General features: G+C 42.7%; 1 protein-coding gene across 1 annotated transcript in view; it reads left to right on the top strand.

Annotated features, from left to right (window-relative positions):
• Nucleotides 1-24814, top strand: part of LOC143901636 (uncharacterized) — a 226935-nt gene extending 202121 nt beyond the window's left edge. The window contains exons 6-8 of the mRNA XM_077414064.1: nt 10679-10883; nt 24236-24420; nt 24533-24814. Coding sequence (XP_077270190.1) covers nt 10679-10883; nt 24236-24420; nt 24533-24541 — 399 coding nt within the window. The 3' untranslated portion in view covers nt 24542-24814. The remainder of the gene's footprint in view (nt 1-10678; nt 10884-24235; nt 24421-24532) is intronic.
• The last annotated feature ends 1942 nt before the right edge of the window (nt 24815-26756 follow it).

Raw genomic sequence — 26756 nt, 5'->3', positions numbered from 1 at the left:
TCGAGAAAAGAATCTCGGGGAGAAGAAACACACACGCCACATCACATAGCCGATAGAAATGCGTCTTTTCGTCGGCCTCGTTCGATGCACGTCTCCTCGGATAAGCGCAGGCCGTGAAGATTCGCAACGGTTTCTTCGTGCCTCGGCCGTCCTCGATTTTAAGCCGTCCCGCCGCGTTATCGTTATCGCTCTCAATTTGGAACGCCGTGTCGCGTCGTGCCGCGGTTGCCGCCGTCGTCGCCTGTTCCTCACCGCGAAAGACGCTCTCCCGTTTTTTCCTCCCTCTTGTGGGGTGAGAGGCGAGCCAAACAGTGCCAGGTATCGATCGGAAGCAGCTTCTTCAACTTCCGGTTGTCACGACGATGTGCCCGTCAGTCGGGCAAGAGGGATGACAAGAAAGAAAATGCGGCGGAAAGAAGACGGGAGCCGAAGCGGGAGTTGAAGGGCAAGGTGAGCATAAATGTGGCTAGGCAAGAAGAAAAGAAACGAACGCGGCAACTTAGACGAGAACGGGCACGTTGTGCCAAACCCAACCCCCAGACCCGGTCTCTATGTCGCCCTCCAACGACCGCATCCACCAACTTCTCACGTCCGTTCACCCCTTTTAGCACTCGCAGCGACCGCGCCACTTCCATTTCTAGGGGGGCCCGCGCAAACGTGTCCTCGCCACGCCGCGGTTACAGCGGTATATAAGTTTTGAAGTTTATATCGGTTTATGTTGGATTAAGGCTTTTCCGGGGGCTGTGACGTTGCCGGTCACTTTCGTTCGCCATTGTGTGTCGCGCGTTCGAGTACATAATTTTCCGTTGCGGTCCGTTTTGCTCGTTGGCAACACAACTTTCAAACGTCGGCATTTGTAGTAAAACATGCGTGTCATTAATTACTTTAATGCGAGAGAACGAGTTCCGACAAATTACCGAAATCTTATAAATTTTAGTGAAACATTCATCGCAAAGTACTGGGTTTTCATTTGTACAATGGAATAGTATAAACAATTTACAGTATTATTAAAGATTGGGATTTTTCGTTTCAATAAAACCACTTTGTCGCTCGTTTCGGCTACACGACAGCGACACTCGTATTTGCGATATATTCTAAATGAAAAAAAGATAAAGTTTTTTCTATACGACTTAAAACCGCTCGATATCTCTAATTACACGGAAAGGAACGATAGCAAATTGGTACAAACTTGACTTGATCGTAACCTATTGATTAAATTCGGTGTCAAATTCTACCAAATAAGCCTTTTCGGGTTTTAACTGACCTATCACGGAGTCTTTTTCTCTCTTTTGATTGTGCTATCCCTTTTATGTTCACTCAACTTTCTCACTCTCTTTGTTTTTGGACTAAAAAGCAAACTTTTTCAATGACTTTCTCAATAATTGAGAATATTTCTGGCGGGATTCTATTATTGTTATCTATAATATTACATTTTATTAAAAAGTTGCAGATTACATGTGAATCAATTTCTTTTGAATTATAAGTTTTCCAGAGCAACCGTTTTGTTATAGATCACTAAATGATCATTTATCTATCGCCATTATATCGTTGTTTTTACGTGATTATTAACATTATTAAATAATATTTTATGCTTAACACACCAACGATATGATTATATGTATATATAATTTTGAAATTGACATTATGATGACCGTGATATATGCGATTGTAAATTTAAATTTGGAGAAATATTTAATTTTGTGTCCTATCACCATCATTTAAATCTTGAAGTAATAGAAATGTTTTCAACATAACAGAAATAGAACAAACTCTATTCTTTACCTCTATTAAATATGAAATTATATATTGATTAATTATTTAAACAATTAATTATGAAACAATTATTGATTGCAATATTAATAACATTAATTCCAATAAAGAGCAAAATTTATATTGTAACATCATGTGTACAAAAAATACCATGCATCGCAATTCGATTACAAAGACCTTTGCGACGGCCGTTTAAATGCACAACACGTATTTTTTTCGTTGTCGAAGTCCGGAAAATAATTCGTGCAAAACGAAAGCGTCACTCCGACCGCCGAGTCCGTTCTTTTCCGACTTTTCCCCCTTTTTTTTCCCTTCCCCAGAGTTAGAATGACGCACAAGGCACTCTTTGATTTCTCGCCCGACAACGTTCCACGTCCTTTCCTGCACTTTCTCCGTCTCGTTCTCCCTTCCGCTATCTCGCTCGGCGATAACCCGCGTCGTCTTTCACGTAATGACGAGCGGGTAAAACAATCATTAATCTGATCTGCCTCTCTCTTTCGCGTTTGTCCCTTTCGTTCGCTTTGCAGGCGCGTAGGGACGAACATTAATTATCGGAAAAAGGTACGGTAAAAACGTTAAGCCCACGTGAGCCCACATCTCGCCGCAGCGAGCTCGAAAGTCCGGCGTGGAGAGCCCGGGAAAAACCTACTTTTCCAACAGTCATTTGAAATTCTCTCTTATGTACATATACCTATACGCTACCAGGTATCGGTTCGATCGATCGTAACGATAATCTCGGGTTATGTAACGCGCGCGCGTACATAATAACCAGAAGCAAATGCACATGCGGAGCGTGCAATCATTCCGTCCCGATAGGCGTTCTATTAATTTTAATTCGCGAACAAAATCCGCGGATATGCGCGCGGCGCCGCGCCGCCGCGCCGTCGTTACATTGGAATTCTCCGGGCCGCCCCGCTGCGAAAAAATATTTAATTCGTTTTACGTTTCATAACGGGGATGCGAGAGTGCAACGTATACAAGCGATATCGAGTTCCGCAGCAGCGCGGCGGCGGCTCCGCGTAAGAAGATCTATTTTAACAGGCGAGGCGCGAGCGGAACCGCGTTTTCCCTCGCATTCCTTCTCCCCTTTTCCCAGGGTCATCCGGATAGCAACGCGGAAATGCATTGCGATCGGCGCTCGTTTTTTAAAGATATCTTAGACTCGATAACAGAAAACCTTGTTACACTCTCAACGTCCGACCGTATATCTAGTCCCCATCTCTCCGCTCCACAACTCAGACGTGTCACCAGGGGGGTGAGGAGAGAGGCTAACGACAATTCCCGTATTCTCCGCCCGTTCGACAATGCGTCCTTCGCACTTATTCAAGTTTTTCTGATCAATTCGTCGGAATTGCACAAAAACCGCCTCGTAAATTCCCCGTCGACGACCAAGGAGCGCGATAAGCTTTCGACAAGCCTCATTCTGCAATTCACGTCGCCGTACGTGCAAATTAATTACGCCGCATGTAATTTTTGACGGATACGAAATGAGTAGTTTGCCAAAATTTACTCTCGCTGTAACGCATTATTATATTAAACGGCATGTCGTATGTGAAGTTCTATCTATAGATATGTTAAATAGATAAATTAAATAATAGTAGTTGCTAACAGAATTAAATATTTTATTTCACATTTTGTACATAAAAATATATACTGTGACGTTGCGGCTCGCCGCGTCGTCGCGGCGCCCCGCCGCCGTCACAGGACGCGGAATTTCGCGCCCAGGGACGGACCAGGGAGGCAACGGCGAGATCTCCAGGGGGTCGTAATTAATTGCGTTTCCACATTCTGATGACTTTCTTTTTTTTATGCAATGTAATAAGCGCGGCACCTCACCTACACCCCGGCAAACCTTCGAGAGAGTACTTGGCGTAGGAAATCAAGGACGATCGATAACCCAGGAGGGGTGGCAAACGCGGAAGCAGCAGAGATCGCGGGCTGGCGAGAGCAGCGCGGCAGGCGGGCGGCAGGTGCGGCAGCAACGGACGAGGCCGCCGATAGCGGGGCCCCAAGCGCATGGGTGAACACCCGGCTTTAGCAAATGATCTCCACAAAACATCGACCTACGGGGTGACTGATCACCGCCCCAGGGTCAAACCGGAGGCACACCGGCGAGAACCGAATTCCGTCCGCTGCTAAGGACAGAATTGAGGAGTCGCACGCCGCCGAGGGACCGTTGCACGCCCCCGAAGGATCTCGTATCGACAGCACTGCGCCGGGACACCGCGGGCTTGCAAGCTCACGCCCGATTGGCTCGCGCGCCCCTCAGGAAGGGTACCGTATCGATTCCGCAATCGAGCGGGTCTAGCGTTTTTACTCTCTGGTCGTCCGTCGGCGAGATACGTTTCGTAAGATACGCGATAGCCACCCCGAGTCGGGTATTTCGATACTTGTCTGGAGGATCGAGGATCGTGGTGGAGGGCGACGGCGAGGAGCCCAGGAGGAGGCGTATTCCCGGTGAGGTTGCCCGTAAATCGCGATATGTAAAGCCACGACACCGCCCTCCGGTACACGCTCTCGCTCGGGATAACGTCTGTTAAGATTGAGTGTAATTTCGCGATCGATAACGAGAGCGAAGGGCCTCGGGATGGTATCGTGGCCGCGGAATCGTGGTACAAGCGTTGTGGCGAATCCCTGGAGATCACGATAGGCGTTAATGAGTCGATATCGCGAGTATATTGCGTTGTCCTCGCGACCTTGGTGTACGGCCGCATACGGGCCGGTAGTTCGTCAATTGCGTACCGTTTCTTCGCGTCGGGAAATTCTGGTGTTTGAGCGTCGGTGTTAGCGTATCGATCGGTGTTCGGATCTCGTTATTACGGGTTGATAATTGTGCTCTCGCGTTGAGAAACTTTTCGTCCGGTATTACTTGCGTTGCGTCCTATACTCGCGTTAAGAAATTACCGGCGTTCACACGCTTCGTGCGTTTAGATGTTAATTGCGTAGTTCTTCCTGGCGTTCCGTGGATATTAGATACGCACTTCGAGTCAACGGTGGTGTGGCCTTCTCCACACCTGGCGCCCAACATTATTAACGATATCGCGACTGGCTTGGTTAAATGACTCGGCGCCTCCCCGTTGCGCCCGAGCCGAATATCTCGCGTTAAGTTAAGATATTATTGCGACAGAGTTTTTGTACGGTCCCGGACGTGGTTTCCACGCAATCCAAGCGTGACGCACCATTATTTCGCGACATTTTGTGTTGGACCTCACTCTCGTGAGTGATATTAAGCGTCTTATTATTATTCACATTATTCATGTAATATTAGTTCTGTTAAATGAATCTCGACACCCCGCCACCGGCTATTTTTAATTTATTTTTCGAAATTATCTTGTGTGTGTGTGTGTGTGTGTGTGTGTGTGTGTGTGTGTGTGTGTGTGTGTGTGTGTGTGTGTGTGTGTGTTTGATCGAAGCCGGATGGATAAACGTTGTTATTTTCCCGACAACCAGTACTCAATAAATGTTATATTCTTTATTATCTGACTGAGTAAGCAATTAACGTGTCACCCCGCCGAGTATCGCGCCGCCCTTCATTAACCCCGCCCGTGATTAGGTCAAGCTAGCCGATTCCACGCACCTCCACACTTCGTCTTGCGTCTCGTTTAGGTTTTCGCGATTTCGTGGACGCGAAGGTACGCGTCTAACATTCGGAACATTTCGTGGAGTATCGGAGGTGCGAGAAAATCACTGGAGAGGCCAACCATCCCGCTCTCCTAGGTCCTTTTGATCCGGCTCACGTCCCGGAGCGGTCCGGGAGTGCAAAAAGTCGTGACAATACATTCGATCAAATTGTGTATTATTGAACTATTACTGAACCTTATATTAAAGATGTATGTCAGATAGCTATATGTAGTATAATTTTGTTTTTTGATTAAACAGTGTAGATCTAATCTCAGAAATTATTCATAAACAACATGGTATCATTGGGACAGAAAAAACGTAAAAATCGTCGCGAGCGAGTCGTCTCAGTGCGTGTACATTCCGCATCACCCCGTTATTCGCGAAAGCAGTACCACCACTCGGTTACGGGTCGTCTTTAATGCATCGAATCCGACGAGCAACGGCACGTCACTGAATAACCACTTGCTAACCGGGCAAAAACTACAAACCGATTTAGCTGCAGTTCTGCTATGATAGCTGCTACCTCGATACGTTTACTCCGCCGACATCACAAAAATGTATCGTCAAATCGAGATTGATCCCCGTGACGTCAACTAGCTATCAGCAAATATTTATGGTTGGATCGCTAAACTCGAGCCATTGTTGCATTTCTGCTGTTAGTCTTAACGTACGGAACGGTTAACGCCTCTCACGATGCACTTCGCGTTCTGGAACAACTAGTTCGGGACGAGGGAGGCTCATTTTCGTTGGCGGTTCCGGTGATTCGAAAAAGCCGGTATATAGACGACTTTCTCTTCGGGACGGACGACATCCCGCTGCTTCGTCAGACGCGCGATCAAGTATGCGCGTTACTGAGTCGGGGGCGATTCAAATTACGAAAGTGGGCGAGCAACTCTCCGCAACTTCTGACCGACATTGACGTGGAAAATCACGGATTAGCGTGTTCCAAAACGTTGCAGGCCGATGAGCAACTGAAAGTGCTCGGAATAACCTGGAAACCCGTACTCGATGTTTTCCAGTTTGACGTTTCGCTTCCTCCCCTCGTTCCAAAAACCAAAAGATTAATTTTATCCCTGGTAGCGAAAATATTTGATCCGTTAGGCTGGGTCACGCCCGTGACAATAAACGCAAAGATTCTGTTGCAAAAACTTTGGCTGGCGAAGCTGGAGTGGGACGAGGCCATCGCAGACAATCTTCTCGCGCAGTGGGAGACGATTCACGCGTCCCTGGCGACGATCAACGGTCTTCACGTGGACCGGTGGGTGCGATACGGTTCCGACACGGCAAACTGCGAGCTTCACGGCTTCTGCGACCACCGCATTCGCGGCTGCAGTTTATATTCGCGTCACCTCCTTTGCAGGCGAGACCACTTCCAGATTGCTCGTCGCCAAGTCAAAGGTCGCTTCGATCAAATCTCTCAGCATTCCTCGGTTGGAATTGTCTGCTGCCGTTCTATTGGCTCGGCTGTTAGAGTTCGTGCGATCGTCGCTGCAATTAACTGCCATACCTTGCTTTTGTTAGACGGACGCCAGCGTCGTTCTAGCGTGGGTGACTCAACACCTTTCAAAGTGGAAAACCTTTGTTTTCAATCGAATCTCAGAAATTCAATCTCATATTCCTTTCGCCGCCTGGAGACATGTGCCGACAGAAGACAATCCAGCCGACTGTGCTTCTCGCGGCATCCTCGGATGTCATCTCGCGTCCTACCATTTGTGGTGGCAAGGGCCTTCGTGGTTGAGACTTCCAAAAAATGAGTGACCAGCTCAACGCGAACTGTCGTCTCACGATACGACACTCGAGCAAAATCCGCGCATTAACACGCACATAGCTAAGCCGGTCGAGCAGTGGGATTTAATGGCGCGTTACTCGTCGTGGCCAAAATTAATTCAGGTCACCGCTTATATTCTTCGGTTCATATCTCGAACTCGCCGCCTCGACGCTAGCGTCAGCGAGGCAAGTCCGCTTGCTCTGTTCGCGGATGAGTGCCGATCGGCACGAAACTTTTGGCTCAGACGAATCCAGAAAGAAAAATTTCCCGTTGAACGAGAGGCGCTCTTGAGCCGAAAGACAATCTCGTCGAAAAGTGCGCTCATATTGCTCAATCCTTTCATCGGAGAGGATAAATTAATTCGCGTAGGCGAGCGGTTGGCCCACGATCCGCTATCACTAACCGCGAAACACCCAATCATCCTCTCTTCTCACCCCCTAGTCTCCCTACTAGTCCAGCACGCACAATTAAGGTCACTTTACGCCGGCACGCAGCTCACCCTCGCTATTTTACGCCGGAAATTTTGGATCCTGCGCGCGCAAAATATCGTAAAGGCCGCAATCCACCAATGCGTAACATGCGCCCGCGAAAAGGCGGCAACTTCCACTCCGATCATGGGACAGCTGTCTCACGTGAGAGTCTCCCCTCCCGCGCGCGCGTTTCAGCATTGCGGTCTGGATTACGCGGGTCCGATGCATGTTTGCCCGATGTCCGGTCGTGGGATCTCGCACTTCATTCCTCAGGCAGCCCCTCATTTCGGCGGGTTATGGGAAGCCGGAGTTCGAAGCGTGAAGCACCACCTTCGAGAAGTGCTAGAAATGCATACTCTCACGTTCGAGGAATTTGCGACACTCCTGTGCAACATAGAAGCCTGTCTAAACTCCAGGCCGCTAACTCTGTTCACCGACTCCGCTGACGAATATGAGGCGCTCACTCCCGGTTATTTCTTGATAGGCGCCGCGCTAACCGCGAGTCCCGAAGCCTCCGTGCTTCATCTAAATGAAAATCGGCTTTTGCGTTGGCAAGTGGTCCGTCAGATGACGGAACGGTTCTGGAAGCTGTGGCAGACCGACTACGTCAACACGCTACAGCAAAGAGCTAAGTGGCAAAAACCCGGGAAAGAGCGAATTCGAGTAGGGCAGCTCGTACTCCTTCAAAACCCTTTACTTCCACCGTGCAAGTGGGAGTTAGCCCGCATAATTCAATGTCACGCGGGCTCCGATAACGTCGTACGCGTCGTGACAATAAAGACCGCGACGTCCGATTATAAGCGGCCCGTTGTAAAAGTCTGCATGTTACCGATCGACATCGATAACGCCGAAACGCCGGCGTAAATCTGTAAACATTCCTGTATATATATCCAGATTGCCCGAACTTAGCGACCGCCTCAAGCAACGCGCGTCAGCTCAGCCATTCGTTTTGAAACGATGGTTTCGAGGCGGATGGTATGTTGGGGATACCAGCGATTAATTGTTGTTAAATTTGTATCTTTCCGTTACATGTATTGTTATATATTTTTTTTCATTCCTGTTTATCACGCCAAATAATATACATAAGTTAGGAAACGCCGAGAGGCCCGGAATCAATATTGACACGCGCCTGAGTTCGACGAGCGCCAATTAGAGCAATCTTAACGTTAATCCTTGCCAGAAAACCGTTCCCGAAAAGACTCCCGACACAGTCGTCCGGACCTCTCGCAAATGTACACATCAATAATCACAAGCAATTCGAGCAAAGTTCAATCCGCGTTTCGACGATTCAATTTCTGTGCGCTAGGCCGTTCCGTTTTCTCGCGCTGGGCGCGCAACTCTACGCGAACGTTTTTTTTTTCTCTCGCGCCGTGCGTGCATTTAATCGAATTGTGAAAAGCGGTGCGATTCGCAACCGCAGCGTTTAGATAAACCTTCTTCTCGCTATCTGTTGGAAGGACGACTGCTAGACTCGCGGTGCCTCCGCCCAAGTGTCTCGGCCTTTCCAAATTCCATTCCGGACAAGCAACAAGTTAATAAACAGAATAAATTTTGTTAAATTTTAAACGCTGTACTTTCATTTTGCGGTATATAACGGATCGACAATCTTTGTCTGTTGCCTTTGTTCGTCAGTCGTCCTCGTCAACAGTATCGGTCACCGGGTTTAAAGTGTGACTTCCGTACGAAAAACAAAGCGGAGCCGCACGTGATATCTCGCGTCTTTTCTAGATGGTTCCGGCGGTTCGTTCGGCGTCAACTCAGTGCACGCCCGAACATTCTTGTAAGGAAACTATTGTCACTATGTTATGTCTCTTTCCAAATCATACAACTTTTATACATAAACCGAAAGTACATTCGTAATTCGCCAACGATATAATGAACATTAGACGTTCATTTCGTCGACCATAATTGGCAAATAATCCTCGTTTTGGTCCGATTGATCGTCAAGACGTTAATAATCTTTGATACTTATATATATATATATATATATAAGCATCTCATTTTTAAATAATTTAAATTAAATTAAATTATTAAATTTATTACGAAAAATTTAATTACTTAATTATTTAATTTTATTTAAGGTAGTTCGATGATGAACAACTTTTGCCAAAAGTGATAGGTTTTATTTTTTATATCGAAAAAAGGAACTCTCCTGAATCGATTAAGCCCAGAAAAAAGATAATTCACCGTCCCGTTCTCAAGATATTTAATTTTAAAATTAGGTGATTTTAATGATTTTAACATTGGTCTAATAGGAAAAGAGGTTATTTTCCTATGAATAACACGAGTTTGCGAAAAATCTTTTGCCAAAAATGTCTGAACAATATATATCGATGGAAAGAGGATACTGTGAGGAAGCCTATAGTTGAAGGTGAACACGATCCACCGTACAGTTTTTTTTTAATTAACAATTAAAGTTGAAAACTAGTCAAGCGACGCGTTAACACACACTTTATTTAATCTATTTTAGGCAAAATATTCTACAACGTAAAAATTATTTACTAATGGTCTTTTTACGTCGTTACGAAGCTTTGCGATGCGTTATTCTATTTTTTTATAATTATATAAATAAAAAATTATAAACATTGTTTTGACTTCGGCCTTTCATCATCGAACTACCTTAAATTATTTAAAAATGAAATGCTTATATATATAAGTATAAAAAATTATTAATGTATTGACGATCAATCGGACCAAAACCAATGGTCGAATCGTCACGATGATTATTTGCGCCAATTGTAGTCGATGAAATAAACGTCTAATGGTTTTTATACATAACTTTATTCTCATTGTTTGAAATATTTAAGGTAAACAAAATTAGTGGAACACCCTCTATATCGCTTCTAATACTATTTGATAAAAACGTTAAAATTTTGTACCACGTAGAACGTAACTTATATTTAAATAAAAACTTATAATATTTTGAAGTGTAGAATTTTGAAAAATTTTATGTGTGATAGCCAACGTATTTTTCAATTTTTTTGAATGTACTCACTTATCGGAGAAACTAAAAAATATGTTTATAATTATATAAAATTAATTTTTGTAGGACCCCTCAACTGGAGTAAGCACAAATGTCTCCTTATCAATGTTCATGGTTGAAAGCGGAAAAAGATATAGATATCGTATGATCAGTGCTTTCAGTACGGTTTGTTTGGCTGAAGTAACGATCGAGAAGCATTTCATGCAGATAATTGCAACAGATGGCGAAAATGTGCAGCCAATATTGGTAGATGCAATTACTTTGGCCTCAGGTAATATTTACTTGAAGTATATACGGTGAAACAAAGTAATAACCAAATAGATAATATAAACAATGTACCTAATATTTAATATTTTTACATGCTTTTTTTAAGATAAATCTATGGATATGTAGAGTGTCCTAAAATTCCCGCATGTACAAGTGATTCTTTATGTTTCTCTATGATTCTCTAAAAAATGCTCTTAAAGAAACAACTTTTTTCTTTAGCAAAATTGTCCTTAACATTTAACCCTAAAACATCCTGTATAATAAGTTATATATAGCTGCCAAGGCCTTTTTTATATAAAAAAAAAAAATTGAACAAAACTTATTTCTGTAATAGTCTTTGACTAGTACTAAAACATAGTAAAAGGCTATCTTGTTCACTAAAAATTGTTTAAACAATAGTATCAAAAACAAATTATTTTTAACTATTTTGTTCACTAAAAATTCATATTGTTTCTTTATAATGGTAACCGCATTGATCCAAAAGTGATATCTTTGTTGGTCTGACTACTCTGACCTCAGGCTTCTAAGGGTTGAAACGCTGAAACTGCCCATTTTTTGACATTTTGCCTGAGAAAATAAAAGGGACCCAAAAAGTATAACATATTAAAAATTCAGCCATTTTCACCGAGGCCCAAGATCACGTGGTTTAGTGCGGGGTCCATACATTTACAATAAGACATTTACATATATACATCGTTTACATTTAATAGTTTATTGCTCTCATGCTTGATATGACTCCAATTGACTTTGTTATTAGCCATCGATACGAATCCTCAATTCTAATATTTTATTACATTATCTTTAATTTATTATGTAACTTATATTCAATTATTTACTTAACATTGTTTGTCGACTGAAAAAGACTCTGTGCAGTTCGAAACGTCCCGACGTAATATGTATTGTTGCACTCGCGCTGAGTCCGTCAGCTTCGCCCAGTATTTTCCGTCGCGCAACGTCCTTAGCAACGGGCGTTGCTATGGGTTGTTGAAACAGCCCGGCTGTCAGATTTCCGCCGAATTTAAAGATTCGGGCGGACGTTTTCGGTTCGCGCTCCAAGATTGTAAACGTTTCGAGATTGTAAACCATCCTTTTTCCACGCTAAACTTGGTGTTCCCTTATTCCGCGAGTCACGAGTAAACGCGCGAGCAAGTGCGGGAGTGCGGAGAGAGTGTGCTGAAGCCGCCAGAGTGCAACATTTTGGGGACTCGTCCAGGATAGGACAAGCGATCACAGAGACGAGCGGGATGGCTTCGTCAGCGGCTTCCTCGAGAAAGAGAACGCGGGACGAGACCCTTCCATAGACCACGACGCAAGCTGAGACTCTCCAAGCGGTTCTTCAGGAGATGCGGGCGATGCGCGAGGAGCAGGCGCAGGCAGTTTTCACAGCGGAGTTACCACGCCGGGACGAAGAGCTATTACTCCTCCGCCAACAGCTAAGTCCCTTCAATAATAAAGCGTCCTGGGATTCAGACACGCGTTTCGCGCTTCCGGGGGCGAGTGATGTGCGCGCGGACCCTACGGTTTAAGCCGCAAATTCGAGAGTGAGCGACGCACGAGAGAGTACTGGGGCGCGGGGCGCGGTTACGGGCGTGAACGACGTGCGCGCGGAGCTCAGGTACAAGCTTAAGCCCGACGTTTATGACGGTTCGGTACCGTTGCGGGAGTTTTTCTCCCAATTCGAGATTATCGCTCGCGCAAATAAATGTAGCGACGCGTCAAGGACCATCGCATTAGCCTCTTGTTTAAGGAGAAAAGCGCGCTCGACTCTGAACTCAGTAGACCACGTTGAAAACCTAGAATACGCAGAGCTGAAATCAAAGCTTGAATTGCTTTTCGGGAACGGGCACCTCTCTCAAAATTATTACTCCTTCTTCACGAATCGTAAACAGAAATTTGGGGAGGACTTTGCATCTCTCGGCTCCGAGTTGGAGAAACTTGCCCGGTTGGCGTACCCCGAGTGTCCCTTCGCTGTTCGAGATAAGATTGCGTGCTCGCAATTTATCTCTGCCTTAACGGACGGCTTTGTGAAGAGGACTCTCCAGTTGGAGGGAGTTATCTCATTGAAATTAGCAGTAGAGAGGGCGAAGGCCGTTAAGGCCATACAGGGAAAGAAGAGGAAAAGAAGAGGGTAACGTCCGCAAAGATTTCTCGCGCAATTATCGGTACCGCGTCTCCGCAAAAGAATGCTAGCTTTGTGGTAAAGTTGGGCATTTCTGGGTCGAATATCCTGCGAACACGGAAATGGGAAACGCGGAATAGTTACTCTCAGTGGGGGGAGAGTGACCCGCGCAGATAAAACCCCGAAAGTTACAATTTGTTTAATTAGTAATAAGGATATCTTTTACGTATTTGAAATGAATGAAAATATCAATAACTGATTGTAGAGGAACAAAAATATCTAGAGCCATACATATATTAACTCTTCATTCAATGTATTGAATTTTTACCCTACAACAATGACATAATTAAAAAATTGTCATTTTTGAACTGTTTGTAAAAAAAGGGTAAAAATTATATAATATTATATATATTATGTTCTTCTTTTTCACTCACAATCAGACAATATTTTCTTAAATATTTAAAATATATTTTTTAAATATTAATTTAAATCTACATATTTAGTTTTATAATCTTGTTCCAAAAAATATTTAAAAATATTTTAAATTTATTATTGATTCTATGAGATCTTTTTCAAATATTTTTAAAATATTATAAAATATTCCTAATTAAGAAAGATGCATGGTAGCGCATTTTTCCTGGATGTCCTTCGGATTTCCAGAGGATGTCATTGTGCTAGTTTATAACAACGCCACTAGGCGGCGCATAATGGTAAGACAACTCGTAAGAAGATTTCAGTTGAGGGCTAATATAAGCAGGTCTCCGGCAATGCAAAATCATGGCATTCGCAATATGTGTATATTTTTGAAATATTAAGATGTATATTTTTTAGATATTAAAAAAATCTTCCAAACATAAAACAATTATTGCTGATTGAGTTAATAGCTCGATTTTACTTTTAGAATCTTTCCTTTCAGACGCCTAAAAAATGTCCATAACGTATCCCATAGAAGTCCTCAGGACGTCTGATGGGATATCCTCAGGATGTCATGAGGACTAGAATTCGGGGATCATTTGCTATTCCTTAGGACATCCAAAGTATATCCCGGAATTTAATGGGGATATCCCTAGGATATCCCGGTTGTCCGTCCTGGATGTCCTTTGGATTTCCCGAAAATGTTATTGTGCTATCTGGGGTGGTTTCGGCAGAAAACATTACTACAGACTCCGATAAGATTTCCCCTGTAAAAGAATGCCCGGTCCTTTATTCCAAAAGACAATTACGCAGTTTTCTCGGTTTTTGTTATTATTATCGAAAGTTCATAAAAGGTTTCTCTTCTTTAGCGAAGCCCTTTTGTGCTTACCGGAAATCAAGTAAAATTTATTTGGGGGGAGGAGTATCAGAACTCGTTTGAGAATTTAAAGCAGGTGTTAACATCCTCTCCTGTACTTTTTTTCCGAGAGGGGAGAGTAAATTTGTGTTGGACATGTAGAGTGCAGAAGCCGCCGGAATGCAACAATATTATTAACATTAAAACAAACTTTTAAATTTGACATTTACTTATTGGCTATTGTTTTTTCATTGAAAGACTTAAGTTTAAGCAAAACTTATTGTTTAAATAAAAGACCTTACAACAGACCTCATGGAAATGGGGTCACGGTCAAATTGGCTGAAATTTTGATATGATGTAGGTTTTGACTCACTGATAAAAAGTCTCAATGATTACCAGGCCAGAAAATCAAAAGTTTTTGTTATGGCGTTTAAAATACCAAAAATTGACTTCGTCAGCCGGCATGACAACCGTTGCCCGACTTTTACGACGTAGACGTAATGGTAGGTACTTGAGATTTAATGTGTTTCATCTTTTTGAGAGTCTTCATTTACACTTTTATTTATGCACACACTTACACACCTACACAAACGAATACAACATACACATTTATACATACACACTGTCACGTTTTTTTATTAGTTGATTGCGCACAAGGCGCAAGATGGATCAAAAGGGAAGGTGAAGAGAGAAAGATGATAGGCCTCTCCAACTGGTCCCTCACACAGCCCGATAATTACACTCTAAACAAAAAATTGAGCGCCAGACACGTAATGCTCGCGTCCACTAAATTATTAAAAAATCGCGAAATTCATACGCTAAACCGTGATAGCTAATTTAGTTGGTCAGGCGAGAGATCGGCCAGTTCCACCTAACGGCGAAATGGTTGATGCTGGGCTGCGCTAATATTCGGCGGGGTGACAGTCAAGCAACACACAGACGTTTAATAATAGTCAGTAACAATATTTATTATAAACTTGGAAATACTGTTGAGGTCGAAAGCAAACTGAATAGAATAGCGGAAATCAGAATTAAACTGAGTCGGATTATTAAATAGCAGAGATCAAAAATTAAATATAAGATAAATATTAAAAAAAACTAAATAGAAGAATTAATAGAATTAGATAATGTAACGTAAGAGAACATTTATTACGGAATCGAATCAAACATAACAGAAAAGTAAACGCAAAATAATAAAAGTAAAAAGGAAATCTCAACATCTCGTATTCTCGCAACTCGTCGCGTCGCGTAAAAGAGTCACGGTCGGTCTCGCTCCGCGTGTACTTGGCGCGAGACACTGCCGTGTCTCTTGATAGTGTAGAACGTAAGCTAGACTTGCCTATAAAATAACAAGAAACATGAAATACACTTAATTACGAAGTTGAAGAGAATATTAATTACAGATGCAATCAGTGTTGCACCACGCTCGGCGCGCAAGGACTTGACGTCCGAAACCGCAAAAAGATTCTCGCCGGGGCACGTTACGCTCAAAGGAGACGCAGAGTCTTTACTCACATAGATCAGATATAACGCTATTAATAATGCGAAATAACAACACGCGATAATCCGAACGCAGAATCTAACACGCACAATAACACTCAATCCGACGCACTAGATCACGCAATAACACTCAATGCAGCGCGAAGGATTAGACACATTAGGTAACACTAAATATTTTGCACAATAGAACTCGCGATAACACTAAATGTCTGAAAACGCGAAATATAATGCAAGATAATACTAAATCTAACACAAATACCGCGGAATCTTACGCAAGTACGCGGCAACACAAATTACAACGTAAAATGATACACAGAATGTTACACGCGGTCGCGAGCATGAATAACGCGAGAAATATGGCGGATTCGCAATCTCCAAATTCCAGGAGCCTGTAATAAATAATTCGCGATCTCTTTCAGCCTATGAGACTATCCCGGGGCCCCTCGCGCCCGATGCCGACTGCTGACGCTAACACTAAAACTACGCCGTTCCGGCCATTTAGTCTAATTAATCGCATGTCAGCGCCCGAGCGAGACACGACCAAGAGGGCGGTTTCGTGGCTTTACAAAAAATCTTGAGGCAATCTCACAAAAGTCTGCTCCTCTCCCGCGCTGCTGCTTTTACTCGTCGAGGCTCAGGCTGGTTCTTCGCCAAAGTACGCAATAACGGGCGCGAAAAATAACGCAACTTTTCGCGAGCAGAAAAAGCGATCAAGAGGATTTGCTCGATAGCAAAATTGATGACGCGCCCCACTCAGGGCTTGCGCAGCCCTTCGGCGCGATAGCGCGGGCCAATTAAAGGCAGGCTTGCGAGCTCGCGACGGATCCTCGCGTAGTGCCGCCGGTAGCAGATTCTGCGGGGGCGTCTTATGACCCCTCGCTCTCGCAGCGGCCTCCCGGGATCTATATGCAGTGGTCCGGACATGCAGGTTCTCCTAAGATCCTCCCTGGCGGCCCGGGGATGATGGCCAGCCACCATCCGAGTCCAGTCATAACTCAAAAACTTTTGATTTTCTAGCCTGGTGACTGTTAAGACTTTTGATCAGTGAGTCAAAACCTACATCATATCAAAATTTTAGCCAGTTTGACCGGGACCCTATTTCCATAAAGACTTGCGGGATCCTTTTATCATTAATCCTTGCAAGAAATAAAAAATAAAATAAAAAGAAAACTGTTACCCTTAAAAAATGTTTTTAATAAAAGTAATTGTGGCGGTCTCCCGACCGCACAATCAAGACGGTACGCGCGCCGCGCGCGCGCCCACCGATCACGCGCCGAGCGCGTGGGCCAGACTACGGCCCGCGAAGCTATACGAAAGCGCCGCCGACAGGTGGCAGACTTTCTCGCGTTTCAGTTCCCGACAGGGAAGAATAAAAGGCCACAAGGCGACGGCCTAGACAGCTTTCGACTACTCTTCGGCTCATAGCCAAGAACAGGAGAAGCATTTTTGATAACCGATCTCGCCTTCACCTTACCGCCGCCGAAGCTACGGCCACCACCGAGACGAGCTGCGCCACTTCGCCTGCCGCTACCTCCACAACCTCAGCGGCCCCTGGACTACCGCCCAGGCCAACCGTGGAAGCTCGTCCAGCTCCAGCTCTCGCCGGTGCGACTGACTCGTCCTCCACGTGCGCTCATCACAACGTGGGACGTACGAGTTCGGCGCTACACGTCTCCTCGACTAACGTGGACGGTGCCTCCACTCCTGTCGCCGCTGCCACCGTCACCCTCCGAGCGGGTACACCAGGGGACGCAGACCATCCCGCCTGCGCGGGTACACCGAGGCGTGCAGCACCAGCCATCACGCGGCACTCAGGAAGTGCAGACGGACACGGAGTGGGAGACCACCTCATCTCAGGGGACGCAGACCGAGGAGCCGTCGGCACTCTTTCCGGAGTCGACACCGACTGCGGAACCGGAGCAGTCCCTCACACCACCGGGGACACCGCCGGCGTGGCGGAAGTTCAGCTCCTTCCGGAGGACCACGACGCAGCCGAGCACCATCTGGCGTGAGCGACTCCGCGACTAGGAGGAGAAGAAACCAATCGGCCCTTTTTAGGGCCACCTCCACGGCCCTTCTCAGGGCCTTCTTCAGCACACTGACACACCGACATCTGTATAACAGGACCTAGAATAAAAGACCTATTTATTGTACACCTCTGTCTCTCAGTTCACTCGGCGATCCCTCCCTCGCTACGACATATCCTCTGCGAAGGGCACGCGACGCTCCAGCGTAAGTGGCTAGCGCCCACAGTAATTAATTTTTATATAATAACTATTATATTGAGAAACACGGATTTTTTGTCGGGCCAATGGCAACTAATTTTGATAGATTTTTTTCTGTAGAATCCAAATCTGAAAACAAAAATAATGAATTAGCTCTAATTTAAAAAAAAGTTCAAAACACCAGGATCAAAAGTACAAAAAAAACGTGTTTTAGGCCATTTTTGAACATGTAGGAAAACAACGGGAGCTCCTGGAATCTTCTAAATGGGATGAAATGAGAGCTTAAACCTTGCCCTTTTAGGCTATATTTCGAAATATTAAGTGTCATTAACTTGGAGTACTCAGTAGCAGTTTTTCATACAAGCGCGCACCGATTCCGCCACATACTTTCCTAGCCGCACGCACATAATACTTGTTAATGCTTTGTTAGTTTACTTTTGCGAAGAAAAATAAAATAAAAAATTATTGCACATTGTTAGCTAACATACTTTAATTTTTAGTTTCCTTGTACCTTTTCTTTATCTTTTCTAGGGCCGGGTACTCACCAGGACTATGCAACGTGCAACGCAACGGTTGCTACAATTTTTTTACAATGTGTTTGTTCCGGAATAAGACGTATTTACGCAGCAACCGTTGCGTTGCACGTTGTACGGTTCTAGTGAGTATCCGGCATAAGAGAAAGCTTTATCTCGAAAACGCTAGAGCTAATCTAATAAAACGTATAACAAATTTAGAATCAACAACAGTAAATCACTCTGAAATTAACTTAATACTTAATAATAAAATAGCTGGAGAGCGGAGAAAACTGCGCGCAGCCAGGAAAGCATGTGGCGGAATAGGTGCGCGCTTGTATAAAAAACTGTTATTCCAAGTTAATGGTACTTAATATTTTAATTTATATCCTAAAATAAAAGGGTAATGTTTAAGCTTTTATTTTATCCCAATTAGAAAGTTAGAGGAGCTCCCGTTGTTCTACAGGTGTTAAAAAATGACCAAAAACAAGTTTTTTGGCACTTTGACTCCGTTTATTTAAAAAACCAGAGACAATTTAGTATTTACAAGGCCAGATTCTTCTTTAGTGCAACCAAATTAGTAAAAAATACCCATTCTTTTAAAAACAATCTGAAAACAATAAGATTTTGTTGACCAGTATTATTGAATAATATTAATTATTCGTTACTTGAAATATTATCTACAAATTAGCTTCAAAAATTTGTTAATAATATTTAGTTTAAAATATTATTAACAAATTGGCTTCAGAGTGATGGCAAACGCCTATTTTTTGGACCTCGAACTTCAAACTTTTTTTCATGTCAAATAGTACTATTAAATGAAACATTAATCCAAGTAAAATTTCAAGATGAGCATAAGCACGGTTCCGGAGATACAGGGGGGTGAAAGTGATGATTTCCAGTCAGGGTGTATTGCATAAGGAAGAATGCGTGGCTGAAGTTCACGTATTATTGAGAGCATTTTCTGTCGCCATCCCAATATGTGAAAAACAAGGAGACTCATAGTAAGCAGCCCGATCCGTAAGAGGCGGTATCAAGTTTCACTTCAACTCGATCTATCTCAGGGAATTTTCATGCTAGACGAAAACTAAGGTCATATTTAAATCTGGCGTAAAAAAAATCCATAAGAAACGATATGTTTCACTTCATTATATATATTTTATTTCTTGGTATCCCGGGAAAAAATGGAAGAGATCTGAAAAGATCTCATCAGATCCAATCCACTCAGATCTAGTTTGATCAAAATATTGGCCCTATCTGATCAGATCCAATCAGACATGAGTTGATCCGATCCTAGAGGATAGAGTCAGATATGTAACGATAATAATATAATCTATTATATCTGCTCAGATCTAATCAGACATGAGTAGATCTAATCCGATCCGGTGTCCATCCACTGCAGAAAATTGTTGTTTTCAAATGTTATTTTTTAAATGTGCCACTTTATTATAAAAGTGGACTCCACGATACAAAAGTTGTGCCGTTCCACGATTTACATAACTTGGCGCAACTTAGCATAACACTGCCGTGTCTGATACCGTTCTTATACCACTGTTCATCAAATTTTAAATACGAGAATCAGTGTAGGGAGCAGCATATCTGTCTCCCTTCCGATTGGTCAGCCCCCTCTCCTGCGCTAGCAAGAGGGTTGAGAGTTACGAGGTTGGCAAAACTGAGTTTCGACGACCGTTACATTTGTACTGACTCGTGTGGCTGTTGCGTGGTCTGCAATAAAGTATTATTATATCAGCAGTAATCGAGTGTGTAATCATTCCTCGATACCTCTCGTCAAGACGTCGGTAGTAGGCCGACACCCGGAGGAATAATCGATCTCCTGTGGTACCGAATTCCTACATCAGATTCCGTCGGATGCCATCTATCGGATACTTTGAGATGCAACATTATGATCTGATCATATATAATCTTATATGACTATATAAGTTTATATGTAATTATATTATTTTATCAGTTTAAATTATAAGGTATGTTTGCAAAATAATTAAAAAATTTATGTTTTATATATACATATATACACATTAATTTTTTATATTTATCTATTATTAATTAATTTTGCACGGTACTTTTTAAATGGAATATTTATAATAATTTCTAAATATGGTGTCAAAATTAACAATTATTATTAAATATATTGGCAGAGATTATATTTATTATATAATGTTAATGTTTCAAAATTGAGAAAACTGTTTTTAATATAAAAATTAATTGATTTTTTGCTCAAGATCAAGATCAAGATCTTGATCAAGATCAGAAGGATCCGTGGGTCTATGTTTATTTGGTAAAAAAACAGTGTGTTTGGCCTCGAAAGACAGTACCGAGTGTACTAATCTACCGCCCACCCTGAGCACACCAGTAGGATCGAGAAAAGAAGCGAGCTTAAGAAGCTGCTTGGGGATTCGTTTTCCTTGTCTAAGCTGCTCGATTACAAGTCTTACTAAAACCAATAGCGACGAGTTTAATTTAAACCGATCAACAGCTACGGTAGATTCCGCGCGCGTATTCTCGTCGCGAAGCTACAGTAAAATTGCGATCGAGAAATATCGCGGCGGACAAATTATGAATCCGTGTTTGGTGCGTGATCTATGGAAGATCTCTTAGGCAATATGCTAGAACACGACAAATTTTATCCAGAGAGGAGAAGCGATCCAGAAATTTGTTCACGAGACTTGTTGGATCAAGCGAAGTGAGAGAGACGATCTTTTCTTCCTCGCAGGGAAAAGATTCTAAACTAAAGGAAAGTTCAACTCGAGGCTCAGAGCGTACGAGCCACTCAGGTCCAGTCCATCACATCGAATTACTCATTAAAACGCGGGAAAAAAGTCCACGGAAGCAATGATCCGCCGGATTCGACTCAGTATTGACATAGCCTCAAACTGAGACCTGTACGTTATCCTGTGTGCGGGCAACGCCATTGCGAACTGTGTCTTCAACCGATGTGGAGACGAGCGAATCCAAACGAAAAGAACCTCGGAATCTGACCAGGCATATTTGGCATCGACGCTAAGATATCCTTGAAGGATTTGACGAATGTAAGCGATCAATTTTAAAAGAAATAGAACTACACAAAGTTTTAAACAAGGTGTTGTAATAGACCGAAGCGGTGCTACTTTAGATTTAGCGCAGAGTAAACGAATCACTACACCATCTCGTGTAACAAAGCGTAAATAAATCACGGCTCCGTAACCCAGCTCACTGGCATCGCAAAAACCATGAAGCTCACAACGAACTACATTGCACGTATCAAACGTGCGAAGAATGCGAAAGGAAGCCAACGCGTCGAACTCAGTCTGATAGCGTTCGCAACTGCGATAGATATCTATCGGAAGCTCGTCATCCCACTCCAGCTTCAGCGTCCGCAAACGTTGTATTAGACATTTTGCAGTAAACGTGAGTGGAGCCAGGAATCCCAAGGGGTCGAAATCCAAAACTATCTGACTGTGGATGCCAACAAAGGCCTAAGGACCGTTCGGGCAGCTTGACAAATTCCATATGACCGCTATCGAGATAGTCTTGCATGAAACTATTGGAACTAATTCTAAGTTTTAGATTGGATTTGAATCGGCGCTCGAGTGCGCGGAGACGACTAACAGCTATAGAACGCGAGTCGACAAATGTAAAAGAATCTGACGCAAAAAGATATAAAACTACGAAGCGACCCAAGTGGTAACGCTAAGTGGTCTTTGCGAAGATCTCCTTACATCGACGATCTTCTTCCGAACAAGAAGTGTGTTCCGGTACTTCTTCTAATTGCCAAAATTAACCCACTGCGGCCTCGATAGACTCGAGAGTGGTGGGGTACTATTTGTAACGACGGGGACACCGCGCCCGTCAAGACCTAGCCGAATACTGTGTTGAAGGCGTCCGGTTCCCCATCTCCTCCTTTACGACGACCATCACGCAATACTAAGCCAAACAATTCTGCCCCCAGTAGAATGTCAATATTGTCGGGCAAATAATACTCGGGATCCGCGAGCGGCAATCCCTTTAAGTGATTTCACGATTGGACTGCGACTTTACTATTAGGCAACGGCAATGTTTTGCGCGGGAGGACCGTAACCTCGATTGAAAAACGAATATCGCCGCGACCTCGAGCACGGATTAGAAATAAGGCCCTTCATGGTGGCTGTCTTAGCTTCGTTTACCGCGAACACCGTAGCACTGTGCTTGGTCCGACGAAAGCCGCTTTTCCGAAGGCAACCTTCGCTTAGCAACACCGATTAATCGTTAATGCTATTGCGCGAACGAAGCTATTAAGCAAACATTAGGAAACGAGCGAAAGATCGGCAGTATACATTAACGCGATAATCCGGCTCGAAGGACCAGATAGAAAGGGTTGTCTTATGTCCCCTCGTTTGCGAGAAAACTATGAAATGACTCGAAGGAACAGAAGGAGGGTATCTTCCTCGCCTTTAGAGGCGCGAAGAAGCGAAATGCAAGCGAACAAATTAAAAGGCGATTTACCGCCCGGCACGTACCTTGTATTCCGCTCGGCAAGGCCTGGTAATTTCCTGCGTCCGCGATATTAGGCAGCAGTCAATAGGCAACAAAGCAGTGGTTCCAAGGACACGTTGTTCTGAACTGATTTCCGGAGCGATCCTGCAAGCGTGGTCGTGAACGAGTAATCGGCTCCTCCTTATCGTTACCGTCGGCGGATGAGCAATGGCAGCACCGATTGATGAGTCACGCGTAGGCATATCAATCAAAGCTATCGATCGCAATTTGCCGACGTTTCGCGAGACAATAAATGTACAAGACGAACTTATCAAATAATGATTACTAACTAACTATTTACAAAGCAGTACCAAACAATAATTATTATATGAAAATAAATTATTGTTTATTGCAAATATTTTTTAAGATTAATAACATTCTTTATATTTTTTGTAAAAATTAGATATTGATATTTATTTTAAAAAGTAAAGTTTTAGTTAAATTCAACTTTTGTATTCCCATCTATGCTAAAAAAAAAAAAAAAAAAAAAAAAAAAATTGTAAAATGGTCGATGAGAATTAAACGCGGGCCAGCAGCATAGCAGTCAAGAGCTATAGCTGTTTCGCTGCACTACTTCGACGAAAATTACCTCTTACGAGCTGATAAACTTGCGTTGCCTATTTTCCAAAAGCATTCTCGAAAACGGCTAAACATTGCGCGCTAGCTTTTCACTATGTTTTAGTATTAGTGAAGGACTATTACAGAAATAAGTTTCGTTCAAATCCGTTTTCCAGTCCTCAAACTCTCCCTTTGTCAGCGATGTGTCACGCTTTTCCCACTTTGCTTGCCCATGCACGTGGATATTCTCTCGTTGGACGGAGCAGTCACCCTTTTTATGTATTTGATGTCGCGACGCTATCGCGTCGTTTGACGTACCTACTTTGTAAACTATTAATTTTTTAATAATTACTTAAACGTTTTGCATGTATAGAATGATGAAATAAATACATTCACATATGCAGAAAACGTATGATTTTATTTAAAAAAAAATATATTTATATGTTGCCAATAATTGTACCTATAGAACAAATAATGTTATGAGAAGGTAGATAGCATTATGCTCTTTAGGTTTATGCTTTTATTATATTTTATCATTTGTAAAAGATATTTCTTATAATTATACATGAATTATTCCATATATTGTACTGTGAGAATAATGTGGTTTTGCAGTTTATTCGGATAAGTGGAATAGAATTCTAAAAATATACAATTTGTGTGTAGGTGAACGTGTTGATTTTGTTCTATATGCGAATCAAACTCCAGGTTTTTATTGGTTACATGTACGAGGACTCGGAGAATGTCAAGAAAGACAAATATATCAATTAGGGATTCTCGCCTATCAGGATAGTTCTAAATCATCATTATCATCAAATCCAGGATACTATTTTAACCAATCCAATAATGTTGTGAGTATATATATATATATATATATAACACCAAATAAATATTAAATATAGTAAATTTTGCATTTTTAAATTTGTTATAAATTGCATAGTAAAAATCCATCTTTTTCTTTAGCTCAAATAATGGTTATCTTAACTCTTAACTCTTTGAGAATGTAAGAGAAACAAAATGCAGAAAGATATGTGAAAAGTGTCGCAGTAACAAGCGAGCATTTATAATAGACTTACTTGGTACTATTTTTCTATTGCAATCATTAAAACTCACTTAGCCATAAATCAAACTATCGTCTAATAAGTATATATTTACTTACTAACTACAATGACATACTAACAAAGAAACATTTAACCAAACATTCCTTCCTCAGCCCTCGTTCAATTTTGATGAACTTTGTATATGTCATTATATAGATCAAAACAAGAAATTTGTATTTTTTTTTATAAATGCTTAATTTGGCTTTAAGGATTTGAAACATTCTTTTGAAGCAAAACTGATATTGTTTGCGCGCGTGTGAGTGAGGAAAGGATAGTGGGTAAGAGACCACTGACACCGAAGCTTGAAGTAACACAAAGTAACACAATAGTTTATTTTAACAACCAAAAATACATGATAAAATTAAAAAATAACATAATTTAGAAATGTATTTGGATTTAACTGAGCTCGGAAACGCGGGCGTTTTAAATGAAATCTTTATTGACACTTTCTCGCTTGGCGCGAATGTACGCAGAGGCGAAAACGCGTGAGATCCCGTCAATAAATTCTCTATCCCGGCTGGTAGTTAGGATCTCGATTTTGGTCGAATGAGAACAGCGGAATGATCGATGAAATTAGGAGCTGGCTCACGGCGGAATCTGATAATTAGCAAAAATTCGCGGAGTTTTATACCCCGAATTTGCGACGCTGGTGGCGGAGGAATGGTGCCGGTGCACGCGAACGCCGGGGTTGATCGGATGGCGCGGTCGGGAATTACGGACGCCCGACGGCGCGATCGCGCTCGACGGGTTTCGGGCGACATTGGCTTTGCTCGGCGCTTCGAGCCGGTGCTGCGGATCGCGAGTCCGTTAGGACTTCGAGCGCAAATAATAACGTTTAAAAAATAGGTGGGCACACTATGCCCGTTCTTCGTCCGGCGGATGGTCGACCGGGCGGCATCGGCAAGATGTTCAGCCGGGTCGATGCGGGTTTTTCGGGAGCGCATCGCTACACCTTATAGTGATGCTAGATTTAAAAAAAATGTTTTTGTTTAACATACATTCTTTGATTTTTAAAAATTTTATAGCAAATATTAAAAAACATTTAACTTCAAATTTTATTACATATAATAAAGATAGTAAATGATAGGTTGGAAAATTATCACAAAAATAAAATATCACAGAAAAATCACTGTACACATCCCATTCGTTCTTGTCTGATAGTATTCTCGCGCGTGTCGGCCGACGTTGCGGCGCCCTTCTGCAGACGCCATACCCTCGCCCACTGCTCATGGCATTCCCTATGCGTCCCACTTCCTCACCCGACCCCCGACACACTCCGTGAGGTGGAAATAAAGTCGTACACGGTGTGCACTTCGTGAAACGTTGAACGAACATGCTGTAATTAATAGCGTTTTTCACTGGGAGAACTAGTGCGCACTGAGTGCGCACTCGTCATGGGCAACGTGTTTCACTGGGCATTTCGGTGCGCATGAAAACGGTGCGTGCTGTTTCACTGGAAAGTCTAGTGCCGAGTTTTCGCACTTTAGTGCAAGAATTCGGCACGAGCTCTGAGAGACGGTGCCAGTTTAGTGCAATATGGCTGGGCGGGATGCACGATTAATATTTGAGCTGTTAGATTTGCTTTCATCATCATCATCATCTAGCAGTGATGAAGATAATTTTTTACAAGAAAAAAATCCGCGAAAAATTCCAAAGATTGCAAACTTTCTTCAGGTAGTACATAACCTTACGGATAAGGATGTAAGCATACATATATGTACATTTTATTATCTTTATAGATTATAATTTGTATTATTATTGTATTATTATGTAAAACAATAATATGTTTTGTATAAATTAGTATCAATATTACAAATAATTATATTATTATAGTTTAAAAGTCATTTTCGCGTTACACGAACAACAGCCTACAAGATAATAGAGATGTATGCACATTCTGGATTCTATCCATCTGATCGGAGCAAAGGAGGTAGCGAACCTACCACTCCAGAATTCGATATTTTGTCATTTTCACAAATTCTTTGTAAATTATCATTGATGTCCGATAACTTTAAAACTCATGAATCATGGATCTTTCTTGGAATTTCAGTAAAGACATCAATCAATTTTTTTCGTGCATCACATAT

This window comes from Temnothorax americanus, unplaced genomic scaffold (genome assembly GCF_048541705.1).
Source record: "Temnothorax americanus isolate GAGA-0224 unplaced genomic scaffold, ASM4854170v1 Scaffold35, whole genome shotgun sequence".
In the NCBI taxonomy this organism is placed as follows: domain Eukaryota; kingdom Metazoa; phylum Arthropoda; class Insecta; order Hymenoptera; family Formicidae; genus Temnothorax; species Temnothorax americanus.
This window is presented reverse-complemented; position numbering and strand designations above follow the sequence as displayed.